This window comes from Lissotriton helveticus, chromosome 1_1, assembly GCF_964261635.1.
Source record: "Lissotriton helveticus chromosome 1_1, aLisHel1.1, whole genome shotgun sequence".
Taxonomy (NCBI): domain Eukaryota; kingdom Metazoa; phylum Chordata; class Amphibia; order Caudata; family Salamandridae; genus Lissotriton; species Lissotriton helveticus.
Window position 1 is genome coordinate 916,742,561 of NC_136057.1, and position 25,231 is coordinate 916,767,791.

General features: G+C 46.2%; 1 protein-coding gene across 2 annotated transcripts in view; it reads right to left on the bottom strand.

Annotated features, from left to right (window-relative positions):
• Positions 1–25,231, bottom strand: part of LEMD3 (LEM domain containing 3) — a 212,046-nt gene that overhangs the window by 166,918 nt on the left and 19,897 nt on the right. For both annotated transcript variants that reach the window (XM_078676332.1, XM_078676325.1), the window contains exons 2-3: positions 9,236–9,273; positions 6,512–6,575 (exon numbers count right to left, since the gene is read on the bottom strand). In XM_078676332.1, coding sequence (XP_078532458.1) covers positions 6,512–6,575; positions 9,236–9,273 — 102 coding nt within the window. The remainder of the gene's footprint in view (positions 1–6,511; positions 6,576–9,235; positions 9,274–25,231) is intronic.

Sequence of the window (25,231 nt, forward strand, 5' to 3'; positions counted from 1 at the left end):
GAACTCTGAAGATGTCAATGCCATAATATTGGCCCAGGGACACATGCTGGATAGGTTTGAAAAGACTAATGAGATGCTACTGAATCTTAATAACCTTTCCAATGGAAGAATGCAGTAAATGAATGAGAGATTCTTGAATCATACTCGGACCCTGGTGGATATGATAAAGGAGCTCGATATGGTGTTTCGAAGAATCAGAACTCTTAATGGGAAAGTGGCAAAACAATACCCGGAAGCTTTTAGCAGTGCAAGCGAGTGAAGAGATCCGGGAGTCTTGCAGGAGCTGCAGGGGGGACAGAAGACCGAAGCCTGCCCCCATCGACACCGGTGGATACCTGGCAAACTGCTGAGCCGCTTTTCAGGATAATACAGGCTGGGAGCCCCGATGTGAGAACAAGGACATACAGTACATACTTCTCATGGACTAAAGCAGTGTTTCTGTAAAACTCTACTGGAAATATTTACAGGCGCACAGAAACTTAAGGTATTTACTTCCCCCACCCGCCTGTTCTCTTTTTAAGAAAAATCTAACTCCTTTGTTCAAAATGGCTGGGACCATAAAACTGTAGCAATAAATCCCCCGTACCTCTGTTGTCCACGTGGCCCCTCTGCTTAACTCCCCCACACAGAGATAAGAATTCCTCTCAGCTAGCCTTGAGCTTTGCTTGCTTAAACAGAAAATGCTATCTCTTCCCTGTGCTAAAGTAACAGCAGTAGACAGAGGACTGCATCTCTATCTCCCCTGCCGGCACTGCAACAAACAGAGGACTACTGTCTCGATCTGAACTATGTGGCGGCCATTTTAGACTAGTCTGTTGGACTTTAGTATTTTAGACTAGTGTGAAAGAATGTCTGCCTATTATTGTAGTATCATACGTCTACCTATATTTTGAACATATGTATCGCGCAGATTGCTACCTCATATACGAAAGAATGTCTGCCTATTATTGCAGTATTATACCCCTAGCTTTATTTTGAACACTTGTATTGCACAGAATGAGAATACTTTTTTTCTTTTTCTTCTGCATTTGACTTTGGTTTGCAATTGTATTTTGTTACTGACACATGTACCTCACATATTTTTGACTACACACTACTGTCACTTTCGATCAGGTATGTTACTGCCTGCATAGGTATTTTATGTTACTCCAGTATATTACTTATATGATAGGCTATCACTAGTGACACTCACTAGTGTCTTCCTTGGCCCTGTAACTAGCGGTTGACAGTTTGTACTATCGTCCTATTTCCTACTCCTAACACCACAGCCTCTATAAAATGGAGCTCAACGGCAAGCACACTTTTAGAATTAACTACCCCTCCACTCCTCTCTCCAAAACTGCCACTAAACGTTTTAAACACAACTTCTTGAGGTCGCACCCTGAAACACCCTTTGCCGACACTTACTTCTCACCGGGCAATGGAGCCCTGAATACTGATATCATCTTCCACACCTCACGCAGAGCCCAATGGAGAAAAACTTTTCTATCCCTACTCACAGTCTCCACCACTAGGAAAACAACTCATGGCCTAATTCTCACCATCACACCTTCCCACCTCTTCCCTGGCAGGTCTACCATTACTATCTACAATAACGGGACTGTCCTAATCCAATCCACGGACAAGAACCTGGAATCACTAGACAACCTGTTCCCCAAGTTCAAAGAACACCTCTCCAAGCTGCGGACCCCCACCCAGAACTCCGCCAGCACTATCACCCCTGATGTCGCAGCCACCACCTACTACACTTCTACCCCTAGCACCCAAGTAAATGGCCCACCTGCTGTTAACGCCCCCCACTCCCCAAGGACAGTCACAAATAACTCCACCGCACATACTAGCAGCCCCTCTAACATGACCCTTCTTATCCCCACTCATACCCCCTCCATCCCTCCCCCCCCGGGCAGACCATCCCCCACCCACAACACACCACCATCTGAACAAGCCACCGCCCATAGTTTATCCACCCCCCCATCCCATCCCCCCCACGACAGACACCTCTCCCTCCCCATCTCCCTCCCCACTCCCACCCACGAGTCCCAAAGTTTATCCACCCCCCCATCCCATCCCCCCCACGACAGACACCTCTCCCTCCCCATCTCCCTCCCCACTCCCACCCACGAGTCTCTCACACCTGACACAACAACTCCCACCCACAACACGCCTACATCTGCACACACCATCACTCGGAGTCTATCCACCCATCCCCCCCACGGCAGACACCTCTCCCTTCCCTGCTCCCTCCCCACTCCCACTTACAACTCTATCTCCCTCCCAACAAAAGATGCAGAACATACCTCCGCCCTTACCTTAGCATCCTCCTCTCTCCCACCTCCTATTCTCAGCCCTCACTACCCTCCTGTCTCCCCCACTGTCCTCAGCCTTCACTCACTCTTCTACTCACTGGCACCGTCTCCCACTGAAGTCACTACCTATGCTTCACACCCACCGCCTGTCTCACCTGCATCACCCACACCCCTCGCACACAAACACGTCCACACCTTGAATACCATCCCACTCACTAGCACCGCGGAACCCCTCAACAACGCTAGTATACCCCCCCCCCCCCCCGATACCCTGCCTGCTCTCCAGCTCACCACTCAACCACTCACCAACGGCTCTCTCCACCAACACCTTCCCCAATGACCCTCCTGACCTGACTTTATCCACCCTCCAACAAGTCAAAGAGGACATCTTACAAATCAAAAAAGACATTCACGCAATCAAAGACCTTCTCTCCTCACAGCCCAGTCTACCTCCCACCATCCCGCTACCCTACAAACGACGCACCCCCCCTACATACCCTCGCCCCCGACGACACCAGCAATGGCCTACTATCCCCGCTCGCAATAATTCTCACCGCCCCCGTCGTGTTCTCAACCCCTTGTCGGACCGCGACCTATGCTCTCTCCTACGCTCTTATGGCCCAGGTCCGGTAAAAGACTTTTCCAACTCACACATCCCCATACCCACAATTCTTACAAACCCTCTAAGGCCCCCAACACTCAACAGAGGCTCTGTCCCCAACAACCTCAGAAAAGTTCCCCTCACACTAGAAAGCTCGACCACCCTTCTCTCTCCCAAACTCAAATGCATCCTACTAAATTGCAGATCGGCCCAGAGACATTCCTCCGACATCGCGGACCTCGTCTCAGATAGGGATCTGGACCTAGCCATTCTAACGGAAACGTGGCCTCTACCCCGATTATGGACATACTAGTCCCCCCCAATTATCACATCATTAGGCTGGACAGGTCTCCTGGCAAGACGGGCGGGGGAATTGCATGCATTTTTAGGAGCAACCTCTCTGTTACTCAAGTCACCTCCCCCTCCCTTTCCTCCTGTGAACTCCTCTGCCTCGACATCACCAGTGAGGGCAAACAAGTCTGTGCTTTACATCTCATCTATCACCCGCCTGGTGACAATCTCATATTCACCCAACAATTCATGGACCTGATCACTTCCAATGCCGGTCGGCAGACCACTCAAGTCTACCTGGGTGACTTCAATCTCCACTGGAACGATCAGAAAGACCCCACGGTGAATAGTCTCAAAACTTTCCTCAATGCGCTTGACCTCACCCAAGTATGCGATAAACCAACACACGACAAAGGCGCGATACTCGATCTCATCATTGCCAAAGAGAACGCTATTCAACTGGAGGCGATTCTACCCTGCGATTGGTCAGATCACCACATTATCACCTTCTTTATCAACGAAAAAGTTAAACCTAACCCTACTCAACCAATCAAAACCAAAACATGGAAAAGAGATTTGAATAATCTCAACCCCTCTACCCTACCTCCTCACATCGGCAACCTCCTCCTTCCCCCTTCAGGGGCCTCAGATGTTCAATCACTGACTGACCACTACCTTGACTCTATGAATACAATAGTCAATGAAGTCGCCCCTCTGCAACTGAAGAGAGTCTCCACCAAAATCTCTAACCCCTGGTATGATGACAGACTCAATGACGAAAGGCGTAATATGCGAATGGCAGAGCGCACCTGGAGATCGGACCCTTCAGCACTGCATCTCAAAAAGCTTAAGAACAAGAGAAATGCCTACTTTAGGAGAATAAAGCGCACAAAGTCGGACTTCTTCAGCCGCCAGTTGGACCAAGCGAAGAACAGGCCAAGAAAGCTGTTCGAGCTAATCAAGACCCAAACAAAGGCACAACCCACACAATCAAACAGCACAACAAACGACACCCCACATTGTGAAGCCTTCTCGGCTTTCTTTAAACTAAAGACTGACAACATAAGAAATGACCTCATCATGGATATAAGCCGATACCCCAACCACACCAGAATGGCAGACACTCAACCTAAAAACAAAGCATCCTGGCAGTACTTCGATACCTACTCGGAAGAAGAAATACACAAACTGCTCTGCACCTTGAAGCCCTCTAATCACCTCACAGACCCTCTACTTGCTAATGCTGTAAAAGACTTTATCCCCTTGCTCCTCCCTCTCTGGACCAAGATCATCAACAGCTCTTTGCAACAAGGCCACATTCCAGACTCCCTTAAGGTGGGGCAAGTCACGCCTATACTCAAGAAACCTACAGCTGATCCGTCTGACCTAAACAACTATCGGCCCATCACCAATATCCCCACCCTGGCCAAACTGCTGGAGAAATGTGTCCAACTCCAACTAACAAAACACATTGATCAATTTGACCTCCTCAACCCTCATCAATCAGGCTTCAGAGCGAAACATAGCACGGAAACAGCTATGACACACATAATTGATGACGCCCTCCAAATTCTGGATCGCAATGAGTCCTGCCTCCTCATCCTTCTTGACCTCTCGTCAGCATTTGACACGGTCAAACATGAGAACTTGCTGGAGCTGCTAAGCACTAGAATGGGGCTATCGGGAACTGTTCTCAAGTGGTTTTCGTCCTTCCTTCACAATCGGTCTCAGAGGTTCAAGATCGACAATGTGCTATCTACACCTGTGCCTGCAGATCTAGGTGTCCCACAAGGATCCACCCTCTCCCCTACACTGTTCAACCTCGTTATGGAACCGCTCGCCACCTTGCTTCAAGCATCCAATGTTCAATTCCATATGTACGCCGATGACACACAACTCTATCTAAAGTTACAATCCCCGGAAGATATCAAACATCTGAATTCCACGCTTATTAACACCCAATCATGGCTGGCCGATAATCACCTCAAACTAAATGCTCTGAAAACTGAGTTCCTACTCATCACACCCCCGGCGAAAATCTCCACCACCCAAACCTGGCTCAACAACCTAACAGCACTCAATGTCCAACCTACCATCGTGGACTCGGCGAAATCCCTAGGCATCACACTCGACGCCAAGCTCAACATGCAGCAGCACGTCAGCAAAGCCACAAAAGCAGCTAATTTCCAAATTAACACGCTGAGGAAAATCAAACCCTTCCTCCCGGCCAAAGACTTCCAAACTGCTGTACAAGCCTTAGTCATCCCTCGAATAGACTACGGAATTGCGGCCCTCAGCGGTCTCCCACTATCCACAACAGCACCCTTAAGAGCCTCCCTGAACGCTGCCGCGAGACTCATTACTGGCTCTAGAAAGCATTCGCACATATCCCCAGACTTAAAGTCTCTAAAATGGCTGCCCTTTGAAGCCAGAATACAGCTAAAAATTGCAGTTATGACACACACGGCCGTGCACCACAAGGCACCCAACTACCTCGCTCAAAAGCTGTCTATATCAGGAGGTTCGAGATCCAATAGGAGTACAAAAAATCTACTCCTGAAACCTCGTAGATTCCGGAAAGTGAAAACTTACAAGCGCTCCTTCTCAGGAATGGCACCCAGGATCTGGAATGCGCTCCCTCCTGAAACCAGGCTGATCTCCTCCACTGCACTCTTCAAGAAAGAGGTGAAAACAATCCTTCTGGCCAAGATCTCCTGATCGTTATAGATGTTGGTTCAGAGTCTCTGCATTGCTTTGTATCACTGCTCACCCTATCCCTTGGCACTATACTATTCTTGCTGGGGGCACTACTACGCTACTCTCTTACTACCGACCAAGAAATGATACACGCTGGTTTACTGATCCACCTGAACACCTCTGGAGTGGGATCAATGTCTTGTGCTGTCCTATGTTTCCTCCTTACCTGATTGTATATGGATTGGTTTTATGTATGTTTTTATTATCCATGTTATTACCATGCTATTGACTATTATACTGTTCCCATTATCTCTGTTGACTCCTACTGCCCCTACCCTGTCTTTGTGAAGCGCTCTGATATCTGTAAGGATCCTGTTCGCGCTATATAAAACTTTGAATAAATAAATAAGTGCAGTAAATAGATGTTCCACCACTGCCACAGCTGCTACCGGTCAATACAAGGTATTTCCTGACCCTAGGACATGCAAACAGTAGCCCTATTTTGACAATTAGCACTCACTAAACTGGAAAAACAAGCAATTTAGGAATGTAATAAAACTGCTCCTGAAGCTTTTTTTTATAACTCAGAAGTGAACGTAGAAAGAAATGACATTACCTGCAATTTTGGCCAACTTGTCGTGCAATATATGAAGCGTGCTCATTACATTTTTTTTCTTTGTCTGAAAATTAAGTGAATAAAACTTCATTGCAAAACAAATCATGAAACGTTTTAAATATAAAAAAAAATGCTTGAAGACAATACACTGAAGGATTACTAAAAGGAATTAGTCAAGTAGATTCACCTGGAAAATAGTTTTTAACTGTTGTAACGTTTAAACGCTTGAAAGATTATTGTTCTAATGAACAGTTCACAGAACTATAGCCATTACAAAAACAAAAAAACATGCAGGGATTCTGAAGCTACACACAATATAGAGAGCATTTTGTGACGTACCCAAGCAGAAATAACAGCTAATTTTTGGCACAGTAGAGTTTAGAAGACAAAACAACATAGGAGCCTTTTCCACCAGACTGTGTTGTGTGCAGCAGAGAGGAAGCTTGCGCGCATGCCATTTGGAGATGTGAGAAGAGATCCTAAATAACCGAGCAAACCCTTTAGCTTATCAAAAACATGTATGGTTCCTTTTAGTCACTTTGAACATTTGCTCACATAAGACCAGCATAAATACACCTTTAAATTTGCCTAATCTGGCTCTACTGCAAGCTTCACTTCGAACAAACTTTAATGACAGAATTGCCTGGTGCATTTTCTTGTACAACAACCAGAAGATTTTACAGCTAAATGCCAGTGCTTTCTTCCCCCAAACAGAATATCCAAAGAATTGCAAATTCAGAGACACATTTTGCCAGTTTTTATTAAATTAACCATGGTCTAAATTACATTAGTCTCAAGTTAAATGGTTTGAGTGGGAACACATTTCTATACATAGTGACCACTTCACTCTTAATCTATTAGCATCATTAGATACTGTGTGCAGGACATTCTTCCTGCCACAATGCACCTGTCACAGCAGTAAATACCAACAGCTACAGAGCAATTCCCCTCTGCCTTATCCTCAGCTTCCTTTGCATTCGATTGCATCCATTTGCAGATTTACATGGATTTTGTGAACATGACACACAAAGTCCTCCAGGTCTCGTCAGGCATTATTTACAAGATGACTAACAGTTCGCAATTAAAAAGTAGCAAAACAATCAAGACCTGTAAACTTTGTAACTTCCTTGAACTTGAGTTCTTGTTGAACATTAAGACATGTCAGATAAACAATTTAGGGAGTGCAGCTCTTAACGACTCGCAGGCATCCGACAGCTAAAAACGAATTCAGACAAAATAACAAATACAACATATTTCACATAAATAGTACATAACCATACAAACACATAAATGGTCCATAACCATACAAACGGAACCTGCTCGACCACTAAAAAAAACAATCAACTGAAAGGCTGAGGCACAACCAATAAAGCAACGCAGTATCAGACATGATTGAAGACATTCCAGGGAGTAGTGAAAGTCCAGGAAGAAGGGCAAATTTGCATATGTGTCAATACCAGGTGGCCACAGAGCACCACATTCTGAGCATCACCCTCCTTCCTCACCAACTTAAAGAGAGCTGAAAGAGGACCGCCCTGGCCCCTTCACCCCATGAGTTCTGCAAATGCTAGATTTTAAGAGCAATTTCATGTAACAAGGCAGCACGGTCTGTAAGATTTGTGGCTATACAGAGATGCCATGGGCTAGCTCTAGGCTGTGACCCTGCGTCTTGGCTCAGAATCAGCACACAGAGGCCGAGAATCAGGTGATGCCCTCAACACGACTACATTGTAAGGTTCCCCCAGTTAAAATGAACAAGCACTGGCAGAAACAATGGTAGGATGTGAAGGCTGGAAGCTGTACAACGTAGGACAGGAGAATGGGAGCACAAAGCAACACAATGGGGCCCTAAAATGAAGCACTACACCCAAGGGTGCGTGAGGGTATTCATCCTTTAAAACCTGGGACTTACAACAGGAACGTAGATAACACTAGGCCTGTGTCTTTCCTTTCACTCCGAGCATTGGGGGGAGGCGGGGGGCAATAATTAGCATTTGTTGTGACAGAATTAAATGGAAAATATGAGATGGTGTGTTCCTGTCCTGGGAATAAGACCACTTTTGATAATATCGGTTTTCCTGTGAAACACCAAATCGGGTAGAGGTACACAGACAAAAGCCAGCTCATAAGGTCTGCTTGAGCTTTGTGAATTCTAGGAAGGCCAAAGAAAGTGAGAAGTGCATCCAATGTTCACAAACAAAATGCATTTCCTTGGGTTGGGGCTGGTTCTGGCCAAGTCTACACAAATTTATGTACTTCCATATTTTTTCTACAACTGACATGGGGGACACTTGTCATGATTGACACCCATTTACCGTTGACAATTCAGAGGAAGGTGATCCCGAGCCACAGATGATTGATTATATGAGGTCTTTAACTTAAATAGGACATATGGGCTGACAGATGAAAAACGGGACTACACAAGCAAATAGGCAGATTATAATAATGCTCTAAAAAATTATAGGTGAAGATTTAATTTACAAATATGCGATTAATGCTACGTTAATATTTGTTGAGCAGCAGTGTCAACTGGATGACAGGTAAGAAGGTTCATGATATTCTGTTGATAGAACCAGAAAAGGCAGGCTACCAAAAACCTTCTTACCCTTGCTTCAAAAATAGCTGCACATTGGTAAAGAAGAAATTTTGCACAACGTTCACATGTTTAACAATCCTGTACTCAAACACACATAGTAAGATCAATAGGAAGGGGTTTGGACTCACTTGTATTGCTTCAACTTCCTCAGAAATGGCACTTCTCACTGGAAATGGAGAAAAAAAAAAACTTGTTTTAGCACAGCAGTAAGACTTACTTGTATGCCCCGAAAGGCCTTTTCCACACAAACTTCTAAAATAACTAGCAGATAAAAGGTTACGCGATACAAGAGAAACATCTTTCATTGACAGATCATAAAAGCACAAAAGTTAGCATGGAAACTTTAAAAGAAAACCTCTGGCTCCTTGCTTAGAAAAGAAAAAAAACAATAGAGCCCAGAAAAAAATGAACTATCTAGCACATATTGACACTTCAACTGCGTTAACCTGAAAAGGAACAATTGATGGACGGAGTGCTGGACAATGCAAACATTCACCCTAGTCGCAAGGATCTGGGTTTAATCCATCATTCTTTTGCTCACATCACCACCCAGTTTGGTCCCAACTATAAACAAATAAGTCTTGACCCTGTTCCTTGTGGGAACAAGCCAGGTCCTTCCTGGACCGGAAACAAGCATCCTGGGCCCGGTTTCAGGGCATCACCCTTTATCAGCCAGGCTACCTTGAATCCAGTAGCGTAGTGAGCACGTGGGTCCCGTGCTCTCAATGCCACTAGAGTCAAGCTATCCTGGCTGATGACCCCAAACCCAGTCCTAGGATGCCTGTTTCCAGTCCAGGGAAGACCTGGCATGGCAGTTCGGGCTGGACTGTTCCTATTGGGCACATGGACATGTCTGATTTGCATATGGCTGGTTCCAAACTGGAATGGCATGGTGAGCAAAAAAAACTATTGATTTAGGCCCAGATATCTGTACTGGGGTGAATGCCATTGTCCATCAATTGTTCTTTTTGCATTTAACTTGAAAAAGACCACTGAACAGAAATTTCAGTAAGTAACATTTTAAAAGGATTCTTGTGTTCCTTCTTCCCCCTCAATTGCCTTTATTTTTTATTTAATTCCCCGTTGTTTCAACCACCCCACGCACACTTCCTTTGATCGCCCACCCCTCATGGTCTTTTCAATGTATATTTTTTGCATTTCGTGTAGGGACTGATAGGATCCAATTGCTGCTGGGCTCCTCCACTTGCTGAAAATGCACTTCACGTAGAATTATGTATTTCATGCAGTGTGAAAACGAGCCCAACATCTCATTTGCACAGACCTGCTCATCAGTCTTAATCACATGTGAATGAAAAGCAATCAGGTGTTGGCCTTTTAAACTTGCAGCGCATAAACACTGTAAAGAAACTTCAGTCGAAATAAAGTCAGCATAATAATTGTTTAGTTTGCACGGTTCCAACATAAATGCCCTTGTGCTCCATAAAAGTTTTAAAATTCAAATACTTTGATTACCTTGAATCAAGAAGTATTGAAACCGTTCAATTAATCAAACTTGCAGTGTTACTTATATTATAGAATCTCGTACCTACAAAGCATTGTTCAAATACAGGACTCGTCTTGCCTCATAAAATTAAATTTCATGTACGGCTGAGAAATGCAAATGTCCTATCCAATGTAAAGGCAAAGACTCTCCCATTTGCACTAGATGTTACTCCTGCTTCATATAGTTCTTAAGAACTTGTCTCGGCAAACAAAGCTATGAATATCTATTCCGGTAAGTATAGGGGAAATTAACGAACCCTGGCCGCTTTCAATGTTAAGTCCAACAATAACCAGGAAGGTCTCCCGTTATCCAGTGGTGGATACACTTCCAGCAGTTAAACGTGCCCCCACTTAGTTGCAGCTGGCGGGCTTCCTCTTACATAAATAATTCCAAATGAAGAAATAGGCATACATACATACATACACCACGACATTCAGGTTTGCTCAAGCGTTATAACAAGAGCATGTATAAGTCATAATGCATGGCACATCTGCATAATGGCACATGAGGCATCAGCGTTATGACATGTATGCGCTATGCAAGCATCGTATCATGATGAATTTTTTTTTGCAGATAATGCACATCACCAGTAAAAAGTATTGGCATAGCCGCTAGGTCCCAATGGTGAGACCTACTGACTATGCCAAATCAAACTGATGTCCAATGAAGTATATGTTCATGTAGCCAGGAAACAAGTGATTGTATAGTGTTTGCTAGATTATTAATACGTAGAATACACAATTCTCGCCTACAACCCCTCGGGCCGGCCAAGAAAACAGCACAAGGTATAGCATAATACACAGCTCATCAGCCGACAACCAGGGGTCCGGCAGCCATGGTAAGAAATTCGTTAAGTTCCAAACGACAGGATACGAGCGTTTTCATTTTATAACATTCAAACAACAAAAGAAACAAGGCTGCACTCCGATCAGTACGGTCATTACATATGCGGCAGGAAGAAGCGGTCAGGAAACAATACGGTAGACAGGAGAAGAGCCAGGGAGGGAGGGACAGAACGGGAGCCCAGAGCAAATGGAAATATCAATATGTCTGTACATGTGAGAGCCGAAGTGTACAGTCAAGGGGAACTAGGAGTATCAGGGGGATCCACGAGGGGGAGTTCACAAATGTCCCCACGGAATGCATTCCACTGGTTCCATATCCTACCCCACTTTCAGGGCCTGCCACGGGAAATGTAGACAATTTTCTCTCTAAACATACACCAGTCCATGTTATCTTCCCACCCGGAAACCAAGGGTGCCCTCTGAGACCCCCATAACTGCGCAATGTCCCTCTTCGCGATCATGTTGCCCAGAGTCACCCATTGAGTCTGAGCAACATTACAGTCGGTCGGTTCCCACACATTCAATAGACAGCGCTTAGGTTCAGGTAGCAGCCGAACATTCGTGACTTCATTCATCACTTCATGCACTCCCCTCCAGAAGGACTCAACCACCGGGCACTCCCATACAATATGGAGGAAAGTAGCAAGCATACCACAACCCCGCCGACACAGTCCACCCTCAGAAAAACCCATACGCATCAGTCGGGGACCAGTGACAGACTCGGTGCAGGACTTTCAGCTGAACAAGTCGCAGGCGCGCCGGAATCGCGACCTCTTTGGGAGAGGACACCGCAGCCTGCCAATCCTCATCGTCTAGCTCCAGCCCATCGGCAGTCCAGGCGCCACGCAAATGGACAAGCAAGTCCGACCGAACATTAATACGTTTTTTGTAAATAAGAGAAATAGTGCTGTCTGGAACCTGACCGTCCAGCACCCTATCCTCCAGAGGGGAACTCTCCGGAACATCAGAACCGGTCGGAAAAACCGACCCAACGGCATGGCGAACCTGAAGATACCGAAAAAATTCCGAGTCATGCAGACCATACTCTTGCTGTAGTTCCGCAAAGGTCTTCACTCTATCCTTAACCCAAAGATCGCTCAATTTACTAATCCCGATGAGGTCCCATTTATCGAACCCCTTCGACGTCCATAGTTCACCCAGTCTCTCCGCAGCAAATAAAGGGGTCGCCCCGGCAAGCCTATCCGACCACCCAGTAGCCGCGGTCGCGCTGCTCCAAACCCGCACCGCCACTGCCGTGGGACCCGTCAAGTTCTTCCTAGCACTCCTAGAATAAAATGCCCTATAGTAATCCCCCCCAGGTAAGAGCCATCGGTCCAATTCAAAAGCCGGGTTCGGGACAGGACCATACATAGCATGATTCACAGCACTCAACTGGGATGCCCAATAATATCGTCGTATGTCGGGTAAGGCTATGCCCCCGTCATACCAGGGAGCGTGAGTTTAGCCAGTGCTATACGGGGCCGACCAGCCCACACCAGCTTCCTCTGGAGGCACTCTATTTCACGAAAATAGTGAGCCGGCACCAAATCTAGCGTGTTTTGTACGGCATACAGGAACCGGGGGAGGGACATCATTTTAAACAGCGCCGCACGTCCCAAGGGGGAGAGAGGCAGATTGCACCACGCCGCAACGTCCGACCGGAGCCGAGCGAGCGGAGGCAGCAAATTCCGATCATAACGCAGCACAGGGTCAAGTGAAATATAAATCCCCAAATATTTAAAGCCATCAATGCAGACCGGGATCGGACATATTCGGGGCAGAGAAAGTGGGTCGCTAGTGAGCGGGAAGATACAGGATTTAGACCAATTGATAACCAACCCGGAGTTGCGGCCAAAAGAGCGCAATACGTCAATAAAAACTCCCAGCGATTTGCGGGGGGATGTCAAATATAACAGGATGTCATCAGCATAAAGAGAGACTCGGTCTTCGAAATCCGGGGACCAGCGTATACCTTTCAGAGAGGGTTCCCACCGAAGCCAGGCGGCCAGCGGTTCAAGCGCAAGCGCAAACAACAACGGCGACAAAGGACAACCCTGCCTCGTACCACGCCCGAGGGCGAAGGGCGCCGAGGCTCTGCCATTAACCACCACCTGCGCGAGTGGCTGTTCATACAGGAGTTTAACCCAAGTGATGAATTTAGGGCCAAAACCGAACTTGGCGAGGGCGGCCCACAGATACGGCCACTCAACCGTGTCAAAGGCCATCGAAGCATCGAGAGAAACCAAGATGGCCGGCTCACGAAGAGATCCCGCCCTCGCAACGACGCCGTGTAAACGGCGAAGATTGAGAGCAGTATTGCGCTGAGGGATAAAACCGGACTGATCCGGGTGAACCAGTCCGCTGATCACCGTGACCAGTCGATTTGCCAGTATTTTTGCCAATATCTTCGGTTCAGCGTTCAGAAGGGAGATCGGACGATACGATGAGCAATGCTCGCGGGGCTTACCATCTTTATGAATGACCACAATGGAAGCCAACCTCTGGTCCCTGGGAAGAGAACCAAGATCTCGCGAGGCCGTTAACATACGCAGCAAATACGGCGCCATTTTGTCCGGACACAATTTATACAACTCAACCGGTATACCATTAGGGCCTGAAGCCTTCCCGAGCGAAGGGAGCGAATGGCAAGCGCAACCTCATCGGCGGAAAAATCAGCCTCCATTAACACCTCGTCCGACTCCGAGAGTCTGGGCAACACAAGGTCACGAAGTAACAAGCACGAGTCCTCCTCCGGGAGGCCGGAAACCGGGGCATATACGACCCGAAAAATGCTGAGCAAACACCTCAACTATCTCCACCGGGTCCACGACTCGCACTCCATCATCTCTCACAATCACTGGCACCACACGATTCAATCTGTCTCTCCTGTCCAGCCACGCAAGCAATTTCCCGGCCTTATCACCCACATCATAAAGTCGCCCTTGCTGCATGCGATGCATCGCCTCAGCAGCGGCAGTCACAAGTGCCCTGTATTCAGTTTGCTTAAGAGCCAAAACATGCAGAATCTCAGGCGTCACTCCAGCCTCCAACCGCCCCTCAAGCACTGCAATCTCAGATTCCAAACGCACCACCTCCTCTTGGTTACGCCGCTTCTCATCGGCCACAAGGGACAAGGTCTGACCTCGGATCACCGTCTTGTAGGCCTCCCACAATGAAACCGGGGAGGAGACAGAACCCTCATTTTCTGCAAAGTAATAGTCCACACATTTGACCACCTCGGATCTGAGTCTAGGGTTCTGGAAGTGCCACGGATTGATGGGGGCGATACGGCCCCCCGTCCCCAAACAAATGTCTAAGTGAAACCATATCGGGGAGTGGTCCGAGATCCCCCTAGCCAAGTGTCTGATTTCACGCACCGAGGCCAACTGCACCATAGGCACGACAATATAATCAAGTCTAGAGAGACTTCCGTGAGCCCCCAAATGAAAGGTATACTGAAGTTGGCCAGGGTGCAGCTGCCTCCAACAATCAGCCAACCCAAAGGCATCAAGGAATCTCCCCAACCACAACTGCGATGCAGGGAGGAGCCGGGGGGGGCTACGATCACTCTCACCATTCGCCACTGAATTGAAATCACCACCCAGCACAAGAAGGCCCTCGGGCAGGCCCAGAATGACCTTGCCCAAGTCAGCGAACGTAGTAGACTGCAGCCCAGGCGGAACATAAATAGACAGTATGGAGATCAATTTCCCCTCCCATCTCCCGGTAACGCCAGCATAGCGGCCCCTATCATCTAACAGTGTGGTATCCACCTCCAAGGGAAGGGAATTCCTGACCAGGATACCAGCCCCCCTCGATCCCGAGGTGAAGCCGGAGTGCGCCACCAAACGATAGCCTCTCCTGTTCAAAGCGTGGCACGTGTTGCCCACCAAATGGGTCTCCTGAAGCAGGACCACATCCGGGGAGCACCTCTTCAAGTATTGCAGCACAATCCCACGTTTTATCCTGTCCCCAAGACCATTAACATTCCAGCTCAAAACCCTAAGCCCCCTACCCCCCATCCCTGAAGCAAACCGACCGCACTCCCCACCTCGAAACAGTCATGTAAAAGCAAGTGATAAACAGAGCACAGCCTCGAACCAAACAAGAAGAAAAAATCCCCCCCCCACCCCCAAGGAACCCAACAGTGTCGAACCCCCCACCCTGCACCCCTGCGGTAGACCCAAAAGCCACCCCAACTTGCAGTGTGCCTGTCGCCCCATTAAACTAACCCACAGAAAGAGAAAGAAATCCCCAGAGGAGGAAGACCCCTCAGACCCCCTCACACCCCCGGGCAGTCACATAATACTGAAAACACAGTCCGGCAGCCCATGCGATGTAATCCGGCTCGCCAACGTAGACTCACTGCTCCTGGTCCTCCACTCCTCCCTCGGCCCCTCCCGAGTCTTCCGGGCCATCGGTACGCTTCGGTAAAGTGTCCAACCAGTCACTCACCACCTCAGGGCGGTCGAAGAAAAAGGCACGCTCAGCATGTTCGATCCTCAGGCGGGCCGGGAAAAGCATGGCATACTTCAGTCCCAGATCCCTGAGGCGCCTCTTCACGCCGGTAAAGCCCATCCTCTGTTTCTGGACGGCTTGCGTGAAATCTGGATAGAAACTTATGGAGGCGTTCTCAAATTTAATGGGCCCAGTGGTTCGCGATGCCTGCAGGATAGCGTCCCTATCGCGAAAGTTAAATATTCTAGCTATAATAGGCCGTGGAGCGGCACCCAGCTTCGGCTTGCCTCCCGGAACACGATGGGCCCTTTCGACCGCAAAAAATGTACTTAGGCCCTGCGCCGCCAGATGTTTCAACACAAGGTCCTCCACCAGGATATCAACAGGCATATCGGCAGAAGTCTCCGGGACACCAACGATGCGGACGTTGTTGCGCCTGGCCCGGCCCTCAAAATCCTCCAACTGGTTGGCAAATAGGTCACAAGTGGTCCGTAGATTACGGACCGTGGTCTGGAGGTCCGAGACATCCGTGGTCAGACTAGCGGTCTTAAGATCAAGAGATTTGACACGCTCGTTAGTTTTCCCAAGGTCCGCTCTGATAAGGGAAACATCAACCGCCACTGTGTCTAATTTAGCAGCCAGGGTTTCATACTGCTGGCCCATGCTGGATTGAATACTCGCAATGGCGCCCATCACGTCTTTCAGGGTAGGCTCCTTGCCATCAGGAGCACCGTCCCCAGCTTCCTCCAGGGCACCACTCGATCCGCCCGGGGAGCCCTTGGGTCGAGTAAAGCGATCAATGGTCTGAGATTGGGTGGCCCCCCTCGGGACGAGCCTCTTGCGCCGCGTCTCTCGACCACTGTCCTGCCCGTCATGACCGGGGAGAAACTTCAACTGGAATTGCGAATCTCGGACAAAACAGCCTCCGTCGCGGCAGGCGCCGAATTGCGAGGAAAGAAGGGCACAGCACAAGACCAGGCCAGCAGTCGCAGAGTAAGAACTCCAATCGGGAAGTGGGCTAGCACTAGAAGCAGAAACGAAACCGAAAGCACACCAAGGGAAGAGGGCGTGGCCCACCAGCCGCTGTTGTTCAATTGCCACCTGGGTACCTCGGGGACTCGAGCCCCCGGTTGGCATACGTGGTAGGCCTCAAAGTTCAGGTCGCAGTAAGTCCAGCGTGCGACGGCCAAAACAAGTCACGAAAAGAGCGCTGGCATCAGCAGGGCGTCAATGAAAAATATCCGTCGTCAGAATCAGGATAGATGACAGGATAGTCGCCGGAGGTGGAAGGGGTCCCGGGAGCTCTTAGCTCACGCGTCCATCTTGGAATCGCGCGAAGCCCCTCCTCCTGGTTAACAATTTTTAAAAAACACACTATGGATCTGTGAAAGAGTATTTGCAAATGAAGCAAGATTCGTATCTGTATGTATTAGATATTTAAACTTGTATACGCGGTTTACTAATACAATGCCTTTATAATGAGCGAGAAGTGAGGCTCTAAGGGAATAAAATTAACTTGTGATATTGACAGTGGTTTGAATATAAATTAGGAGTATAAAATTGTTGACTATAAAATTTGATGCTACTTAGAAGGATCCCAGGATGCTGCCCAATGATTTGTAAATAAACAAAGAAGCCTGAAAGAGGGATTTGATTCCCTTATAAAAAGTGAACAAGAAAACTGCAATTTTAAAACAAATGTTTTGCTAAACTATTTAGGAACTTTAGATACCTCCGGGGCATTGTTTTACTAAACAGGTTTCATACGTGCCAATATTTATTTTTAAAAAAAAGAACAACAAGGTCACAAAAGTCCATCCACAGGTATGAGTCCTTGCATTGGTGAATATTTACGACTTTTAGAGAGTTTAAAGTAGGCCAAGAAAACATACTCCCAACAAACTTTTGTGAAATCGGCTTTTGCTTCAGCGAATGTATACAGGATTTGTCAGTTCATCCGAAAATCTGTTCAGCAATTGCAAATTCACTTCACACCTTTTTTTCCCGCAGCGAACAACATTTTACTGTTGTCAGAAGTAAATTTCGAACCTATTCCAGTGACGGTCCCCGTTCGGGCACCTGCACAGAGTATGCCAAAGACCAGTGTCAAAATAGTTATTCACTTTATATTTTAACTGGTTGTCAACCTATATTTTGCTTTGGACAGTGCAGTGCCTGCTCACTACTACCATGCATATGTCTGCACCTTTAAGTACCTGCCGTTCAAAGGCATGGATTCTGTCTCTTCAGGGCAGAGGGTGGTTAATTTGCTTCAAGGCAGTGGAAAACTACTGAGTTCGTAAATACGCTTTAAGAAACCGTACTGGTCCCCCATCTTGCATTACTGCTTATAAAGTGTCCTAATTAACTTAATTTTTCCCATTAGAGGGTTTGGTTAACTTAAGAAACAAATCAGGAGGTTATGTTGAATTATTTTAATAAAGGTCCAAACAAAATAAGCTAATAGCACATGGAGGCAAAAAAAAAAAAAAACAAGCATTGACTAGGTCAATATGTCTGGGCTATTTAGTGGAATGTGTTGTATGGCTGTATGAGTGAAAAACAAGTTATCTACCTGTATGCTGTGGCAGCTCTCCATTATTGGTCTATTTCATAGATTGACATGCTTGAATCTTCCCAGTCATTCAGGCTGGAGTCTCACAGTATCATTTTATGGAAGCAGTACAAAGATGAGTGGAGCCGTAATAGCGTAGTGACCACTTTATTAGCCAACCCAAATCAATAAAAAAAAAAGAACCAAACAACCACAAGCCATCATACCTCAGATTTCTCAGTATTACTGCGAGTCATTTCCTGACTTAGAAGCAGTGAATCAGGGAGAAGAGTGGCTCCCTTGTGAATCTATGAAAGATACCAATACTGGAGACACACAGTACACAGATATGTTTATTCATTTATTTGATGAGTTGTATTTGGCACTGGCTAGACCTGGAGGTATTGGAGCGCTTTACAGAAGGATCAGTAAGTTTCGAGTTACATTTGGTACAAGAGCATAGTCAAACATAGGATAAAAAAAGCTTCTAGGCCAATCATCCTCACATTATTCTCGCCCATAAGCTTCATTTCAATCTTTTAACTTTTTAACTTTAGCAAAACCATTTGCACACAACGCTACTGCACAGTCTCTCCCAATCATTAGTCACCTAGGTTAGCAGTCTAGTTTCCCCTATTACCCACGTCGCGGCTAACCGTACCCTCCGATTGGAGGAGAGCTCTACCTTTAGGTTGTGACGCCTTTGGCCCCTCCCGGGTCGAGCGTTCTCCAGCACTCTGTTACTATATTAACGACTCAGACTCCACTTACCTTTATCCACGGGGCCCGGTCAGAGGGTGCATGCAGGTATCGAGCGGGTGCCAGGCGTCGCGGGTGTGAGTTCCACTCTTCCACAATCGAAGCTAAGTACTTTCGCCATGAATATGGCCTCTGCCTTACGCCTTGTTCTTGTCTGTTTTTGTGTCGTCCTTCCTCCCGCAGGGTGTGCCATTTTCGCCACCACCCCCCTCCCGAGACCTATGGGGTGTGGATTATTCACTTTACAAGTGAGATTTCTTTGATTATTATATCGAGGAAGATGCATGAGTGTGTTGGGTTGTAGCCGTGTCACTTCGGCTCACTGGCCCCGCACAGTGGCCCATTGATCTTCAACCCACACTACCATTATCGCTAAACGCCCGAGTAGGCGTGCAGGTGTTTTATATGATGTGGAAACAGTTTCCTTATGCATGCGTTTTTCCACGGCTAGTACACTTATCACTGTAAAACACTACTACAGTTGTCATTAGGCTACCACCTATAGGGTGACAAGTCAGAAGCACATTTTCTAGAGCATGGTTTACTTGCAACAAACCAGTAATGCTTAGACACGAAAGGTGTGTTTTGTCTTTTATAGGTTTCTTTGTTATTTTTCTTTTTTCTTTTTCAGACTAAACAGGTTCGTCTGACTTCGAGGTAATTTAACCCCATAAACTTGTTGGTTTGTTTGCACCTTTTTACACTCCTTTTTTACTTTCACGTCCTCAGGTTAGGGTGGGCCTTAGCGTGTCCATACCGCCGAGGTACACTTCTCATGGTCCTGACGAATGCCCAGTAAATTATACATTGAGGGCAGAAACATGTTGACCCCACTTTAAGTGGAAATAGCCGAACAATTAATTTGGTAATTTCCCAACACATCTTTTTTTAATGTGTCAGATTGTGTCTCACAAAAAATTTATTAGGTGGCCAATCTGGACATTTTTAACCTATCATTCACAAATCTTCACAAATAACCAGCTCCGCAGTAACCCGACGTCGAAGCACACCGGGGAGGTATTCGGGTTCTCCCGGTGGGGCCCAATGATGAAGCGTGTCACCAACCAGCTTGGGAAGCGTTTGGTGTAGACCGGACCAGAGGGGGCTGCGAGAAACGTTAGAGCACAACGTGCCCATATAATCAACATTGCTTTGTAGGTGCTGGTACCAGCTTGTGGCAGTAGAGTTCGCCGTACTCCCATGTAGGAGGGGGGGGGGGGGGGGGCGCAAGACTCCCACACTACTGCCACTAACGATGAAGCACGGCTCATTCTTCATAGTAAAATGAATGTGCAATATCATAGATGCAACCTCTAATAGTTCGCACTGTATACAACTGCAACAAAATGCGTGCAGCATGGCCATCCCTCCGCTAGCTGACTAATAATGCAAATTCGTCTCTCTGCGATATGCCCATAAATCACGTTTCACGAGCCGACACTTCCAAGATAACGAACAATAGCACATTAAGTATGTCCATAAAAACATTTCGAATATATCTTGAACGCTCCGTTTCCCACCTCAGCCTCAATATGACATGGTGTGGCATAATGATCAGAGCTGCAGACTTTGGAACTGGGGAACCAGGTTCGCGTCTCAGCGTCGACGACATCTTGCGATTCTGGGCAAATCACTTAATCTCCTTGCGCCAACGAAAAATTAATGCATCCTTGTGTAACGTAAATGGTGCTCATGTAAAGTGCTCCAATACCTTAGGTCAAGCTTGCGGAACATAAACTGCAAATTTGTTTAAGATTTTAACAATTCATGTTTAATTTTTTTTTTTTTTCAAAAGACTCACAAGGGATAAAAAACAAACAAGCATTTGCAATGCAATAGGTCTCATTTTTGCGAGAGTTTAAGCTATTAGAATTGTAAATGACAATGCCTTTTATTTGTTTTGAAAATGAACACATAAACGGCATTGTCATTTTAAATGCCAATAGCTCAAACTCTTGTTAATGCAAGACCGATGATAGCATTGCAAAAAAGCCGCCATTGTCCGGGCTTGGAAAGCGAAAGCACACTTAATGTTACAGGAAAGCATGTCGTGCCTGAAGTAGGACAAAACTCATGAAAGAAAATAGGGCTTACAGACTAAATAAAGCATCCAGTGTAACTGAAGTAAAACGGCCAGTCCTCATGGGCGGTTACAAATTAAGACAAGGCGGTACTAAGGAGGGACTAACAAGCCTATTAAGGAATCGGAAGCCTGCATTTACAAAGGAGAATGACAAAAGCCAATGTAAAATATGAGAATGGGTGGGGCTTCAAGAGCATACTCTAATACAGCATGCCTGGCAGAGCAGTGCATGCGCTGCCCAGTCTTGACCTAAAAATAGAAATAAATATGGACATTTGTTTATGTTTTTCTGTTTTTTAACGGCCAAGCAGTGGTAGGTGACAAGCATGCAGAGCTTCCTCCAGTGAGCCGACCCCAGAGCCCGCGGGAGGAAGCAAAGGTAACAATAGAAATGCATGTAGCCACTGAAACAAGCAGCAAGAGGGTGGTGGAGGATGGGTCAAGCTGCCACAGTTTGCTTTCATGTGTCACCCTGATGAACCCTATCTGTACAAATCACAATTACAAGCCTGGTTTCTGGAAGGTTTGTTATATATACATATTTCCACCCATGCCTTTTATTGTTCCACATTGTAATTGGAATGGGGTTTTAATAGTTCTTATCTGCTCCAGTCAAGCTGTTGAACAGTTGCTTTGATCGATTACTTGGTCTCAAGACTAGTTTCTTGGTGTCAACCACACCCCAATGAGACAGTGAATTACAGATTGCTGTCTCAGCCACAGTTCACCTCCCTTTTACAGGTGTGACTGACATGCCTTGTTTAGCAAGGGAATGTGCAAAACTTAAACCTTTCTGAATCACTTCTTTCTCAGATTTTAATTCCTCAGACGCAAACTAAGGAAACAACTTGAACCAGCAGCCTCTAAACACTAACTGGGAGCAGGCTGCCTGGCAGTCACACCAACAGGTTTTTTAGGCCACATCATTCGTCTACAAACTTGAATTTGGAATTGGAGTGAAAGGATAGAACACCCTGCTTCAAGCGCATATCCATTCTACATGGAAAGGAAAAGGGGTTGCACATGGAATGCAAACAGAATAATAAATCCTCCTTGCCCAATCTTAACCGATAAAAATAAATTGTGCTTGATCTTCTTGCCTCTTGTGAAGTTCTTTAGCAGAGGGTTCGTAAACGCATACAGCAGACCCTACAACCAGTTAAACTGAATGGCATTCCACAGGAAACCATTGGGAAAAAAAAATAGAGCGCACAGAACTAATTTTACTTTCTGCTCCAAGCTGTGTGAGGATATCCACATACGGCATCCAAAAATTGAGACGATCCAGTCAGATACATCGAAGAGACATCACTCACTCTAGAATTTGCTCTTAGGATTCAATGAAATTATTCCAGAAAGCAACACAATCATGATTTAACAAGATTAGCCATGTCCTAGCCATCATCGCTAGAATTTAACTGCAACTCAACTATTTCTAGCACCTTCGTCCTATTCTCTTTCAAACGACTACCCATCAGACTAGCCTTCACACTCAACCAATCAATCAAATCCAATGTCCTACTAGCATTAACAAACACAGTAACCAACTTCACTGATCTCTTTACCACCACCATTTCAATTTCCTACACCAGCAACGTATGCATGCATGTTTTCAATCTTTCATGAGACCACAAAGCTAACACAATGACAGACTCTCGGACATCGGTTCAGTCCATCACACCTTAAAATTCACTATATCTACTCATCCCTAAAGGGTATAACCTGGACCTCACAGAAGCTTCTCTAATCCTGACCTATCCGATATGCTGCAACCCTATTCACAATTTCCAACCCTATTCACAATTTCCATCTCCACCAACATTCACAAGCCACAAAACCTACAGAAATCACAAAATGCCCTTAAAAAAACAGCTATCACTTTCCCTAGAAAAACCAACCCTGACTCAGGCACACACTGCTCAGGTAGCACTTCTCTCCAGGTACAGAAATACATCCTAACCTAACTCTTGTATGCACAGATATAATGAACACTAAAAGAAGACTGCACAGACCTCCAAAACAGTCACACTCAGGTGCGATGTGCAACCACCTTCGAAGTTGGGTATGGGGCGGGTCAGCCTTTCACTTGCCAGGTCAGTCTAAGCAACAACAAACATTACTTTAGTGAAAAGACTGCGATGTTATAGATTAATACACATGGCTAGCTAGACAAGAATGTCTGTACTGAAAGTAGCAAAAACCAAGCTAGCAACAAACTAATCCCGCGAAAGTATTGTACCAATACAACAATACAGAAAACATGCTGTCTGCGATCAACGTACTTCAGACCCACTAAACAAAATAAGATTGCTGCCCATAGCAGACAAAGGGAACACCTAATTAATCAAAAGGGCAAAATAAATCTATGCAGCCCATCAAATCATAGACCTACTGACAGCACACAGCACAGTTAACATCACCAAGATGTACACTGAACAGGTATTTCTGGCCTGCATAATGCTCGACTTAATATTACAGGCATAAATTGAGATGGGCATGTACAATTCAACTTAAGCAAGGCTCACTTGAGAAGCACTTCAGCAATATTCTGTTTTACCATTATTTGAAACTGAACCACTTGCATAGTGATCCACCACAGGGATCTCCTTCTGCGGATATACGTGCCATCCTATTCTATTTTCCCCCTATTGGCCCTCTAGACACATTGCACTCACTCCCTCACTTAGGTTTTGATATGCTCAAGTCTAGAGGCAGACCTGCCATTTTACCACAGTCCACCTCCACAAAGCAATTTAACTCATGATGGCGAGAGGCAGTCTACACAGTAGAATCCCTAAAAACATCAAGTCATGGGCCACCCTGAACAAAGGATTCAGGCTTGTTCAACAAGAATGTAAACATCCAAACTAAATGAAATGATCATGCTTAATTGTCGAGGCAATACTGCCTTTTCCAACATGCCAAAATAAAGAACCAATCTCAGTCTACCCAATATCCTTAATGAATTTTTGGTCTACACAACTGCTCTATTCTAGCGAAGGACAGCAACTGCAACATTTTAAAGGGATGATGCCTAGGAAAGATGAGTGCAAACAGTCAACAGCCCATGTGCTCCTGCAGGCCCCACTGCTACTCTAGCAGCTTCTTACTAGCTATTCACACACCCACAAAAGGCGGTGCCCGGGATAAAACCGTGTTTGGGCTATGAACCCTTTCTCTCAGCTATACATATAAGCCTTTTTCAGATCAAAAGCACAGGTATTCACAGAGCATCCATCTTTGTAAGACAAGGTGTGATATTTCTCTAGTAGACTTGTAAAGCCCAGAGGAGCATGCTTCTTCGTACATGGCTTGCACAGCTCATCCAGAAGTAGTTGGGAAGGATAATCAACAGTGAGAGGTGGGTGGATGCTGTAGTGTAGAGTAAGCAGCGCAGAAGCAGAAAGACAGTAGGACACACAATTCAGAAACATCCAAAAGTGAAAATAAAGTACCTGCAGGAACCTGGGGCCAGTGGAAGTACAATGGTCACAAGAAACTGTACTTGGTCCATGCTCCACGGCAGAGACCATGCTGAAGCCCTGAAAGGAAGGAGCAGGAGGCGCGGACCAATCGGAAGCAAGGAAACAAGGGTGACATAGGGGCCAAGTAATGGGTGGGCACAAAATAGTTTCAAGATGTTTTTTGTTTACAAGAGATTTCTCAAGCAAAGTCCAAAAGCTGTGCAGGTAAACGCTAATAAATTAAACCCCAACACAGCTGCTCCAGAGAGAATGTAATACTTCGCATACCCCACAAAAAAAGAGGAGTCAAGAGGCAGAATATTTTTTCTGTCTCGTTTTCCAATCAAATTTGGTCTCCTGTCCAAAATACATGTTCCCTGATTCCAAGTTCTGTAACAAAGAACAGCTATACGTGGACCCTTTTTCCCATGTCCCTTCGATGAGACACCTACCAGTT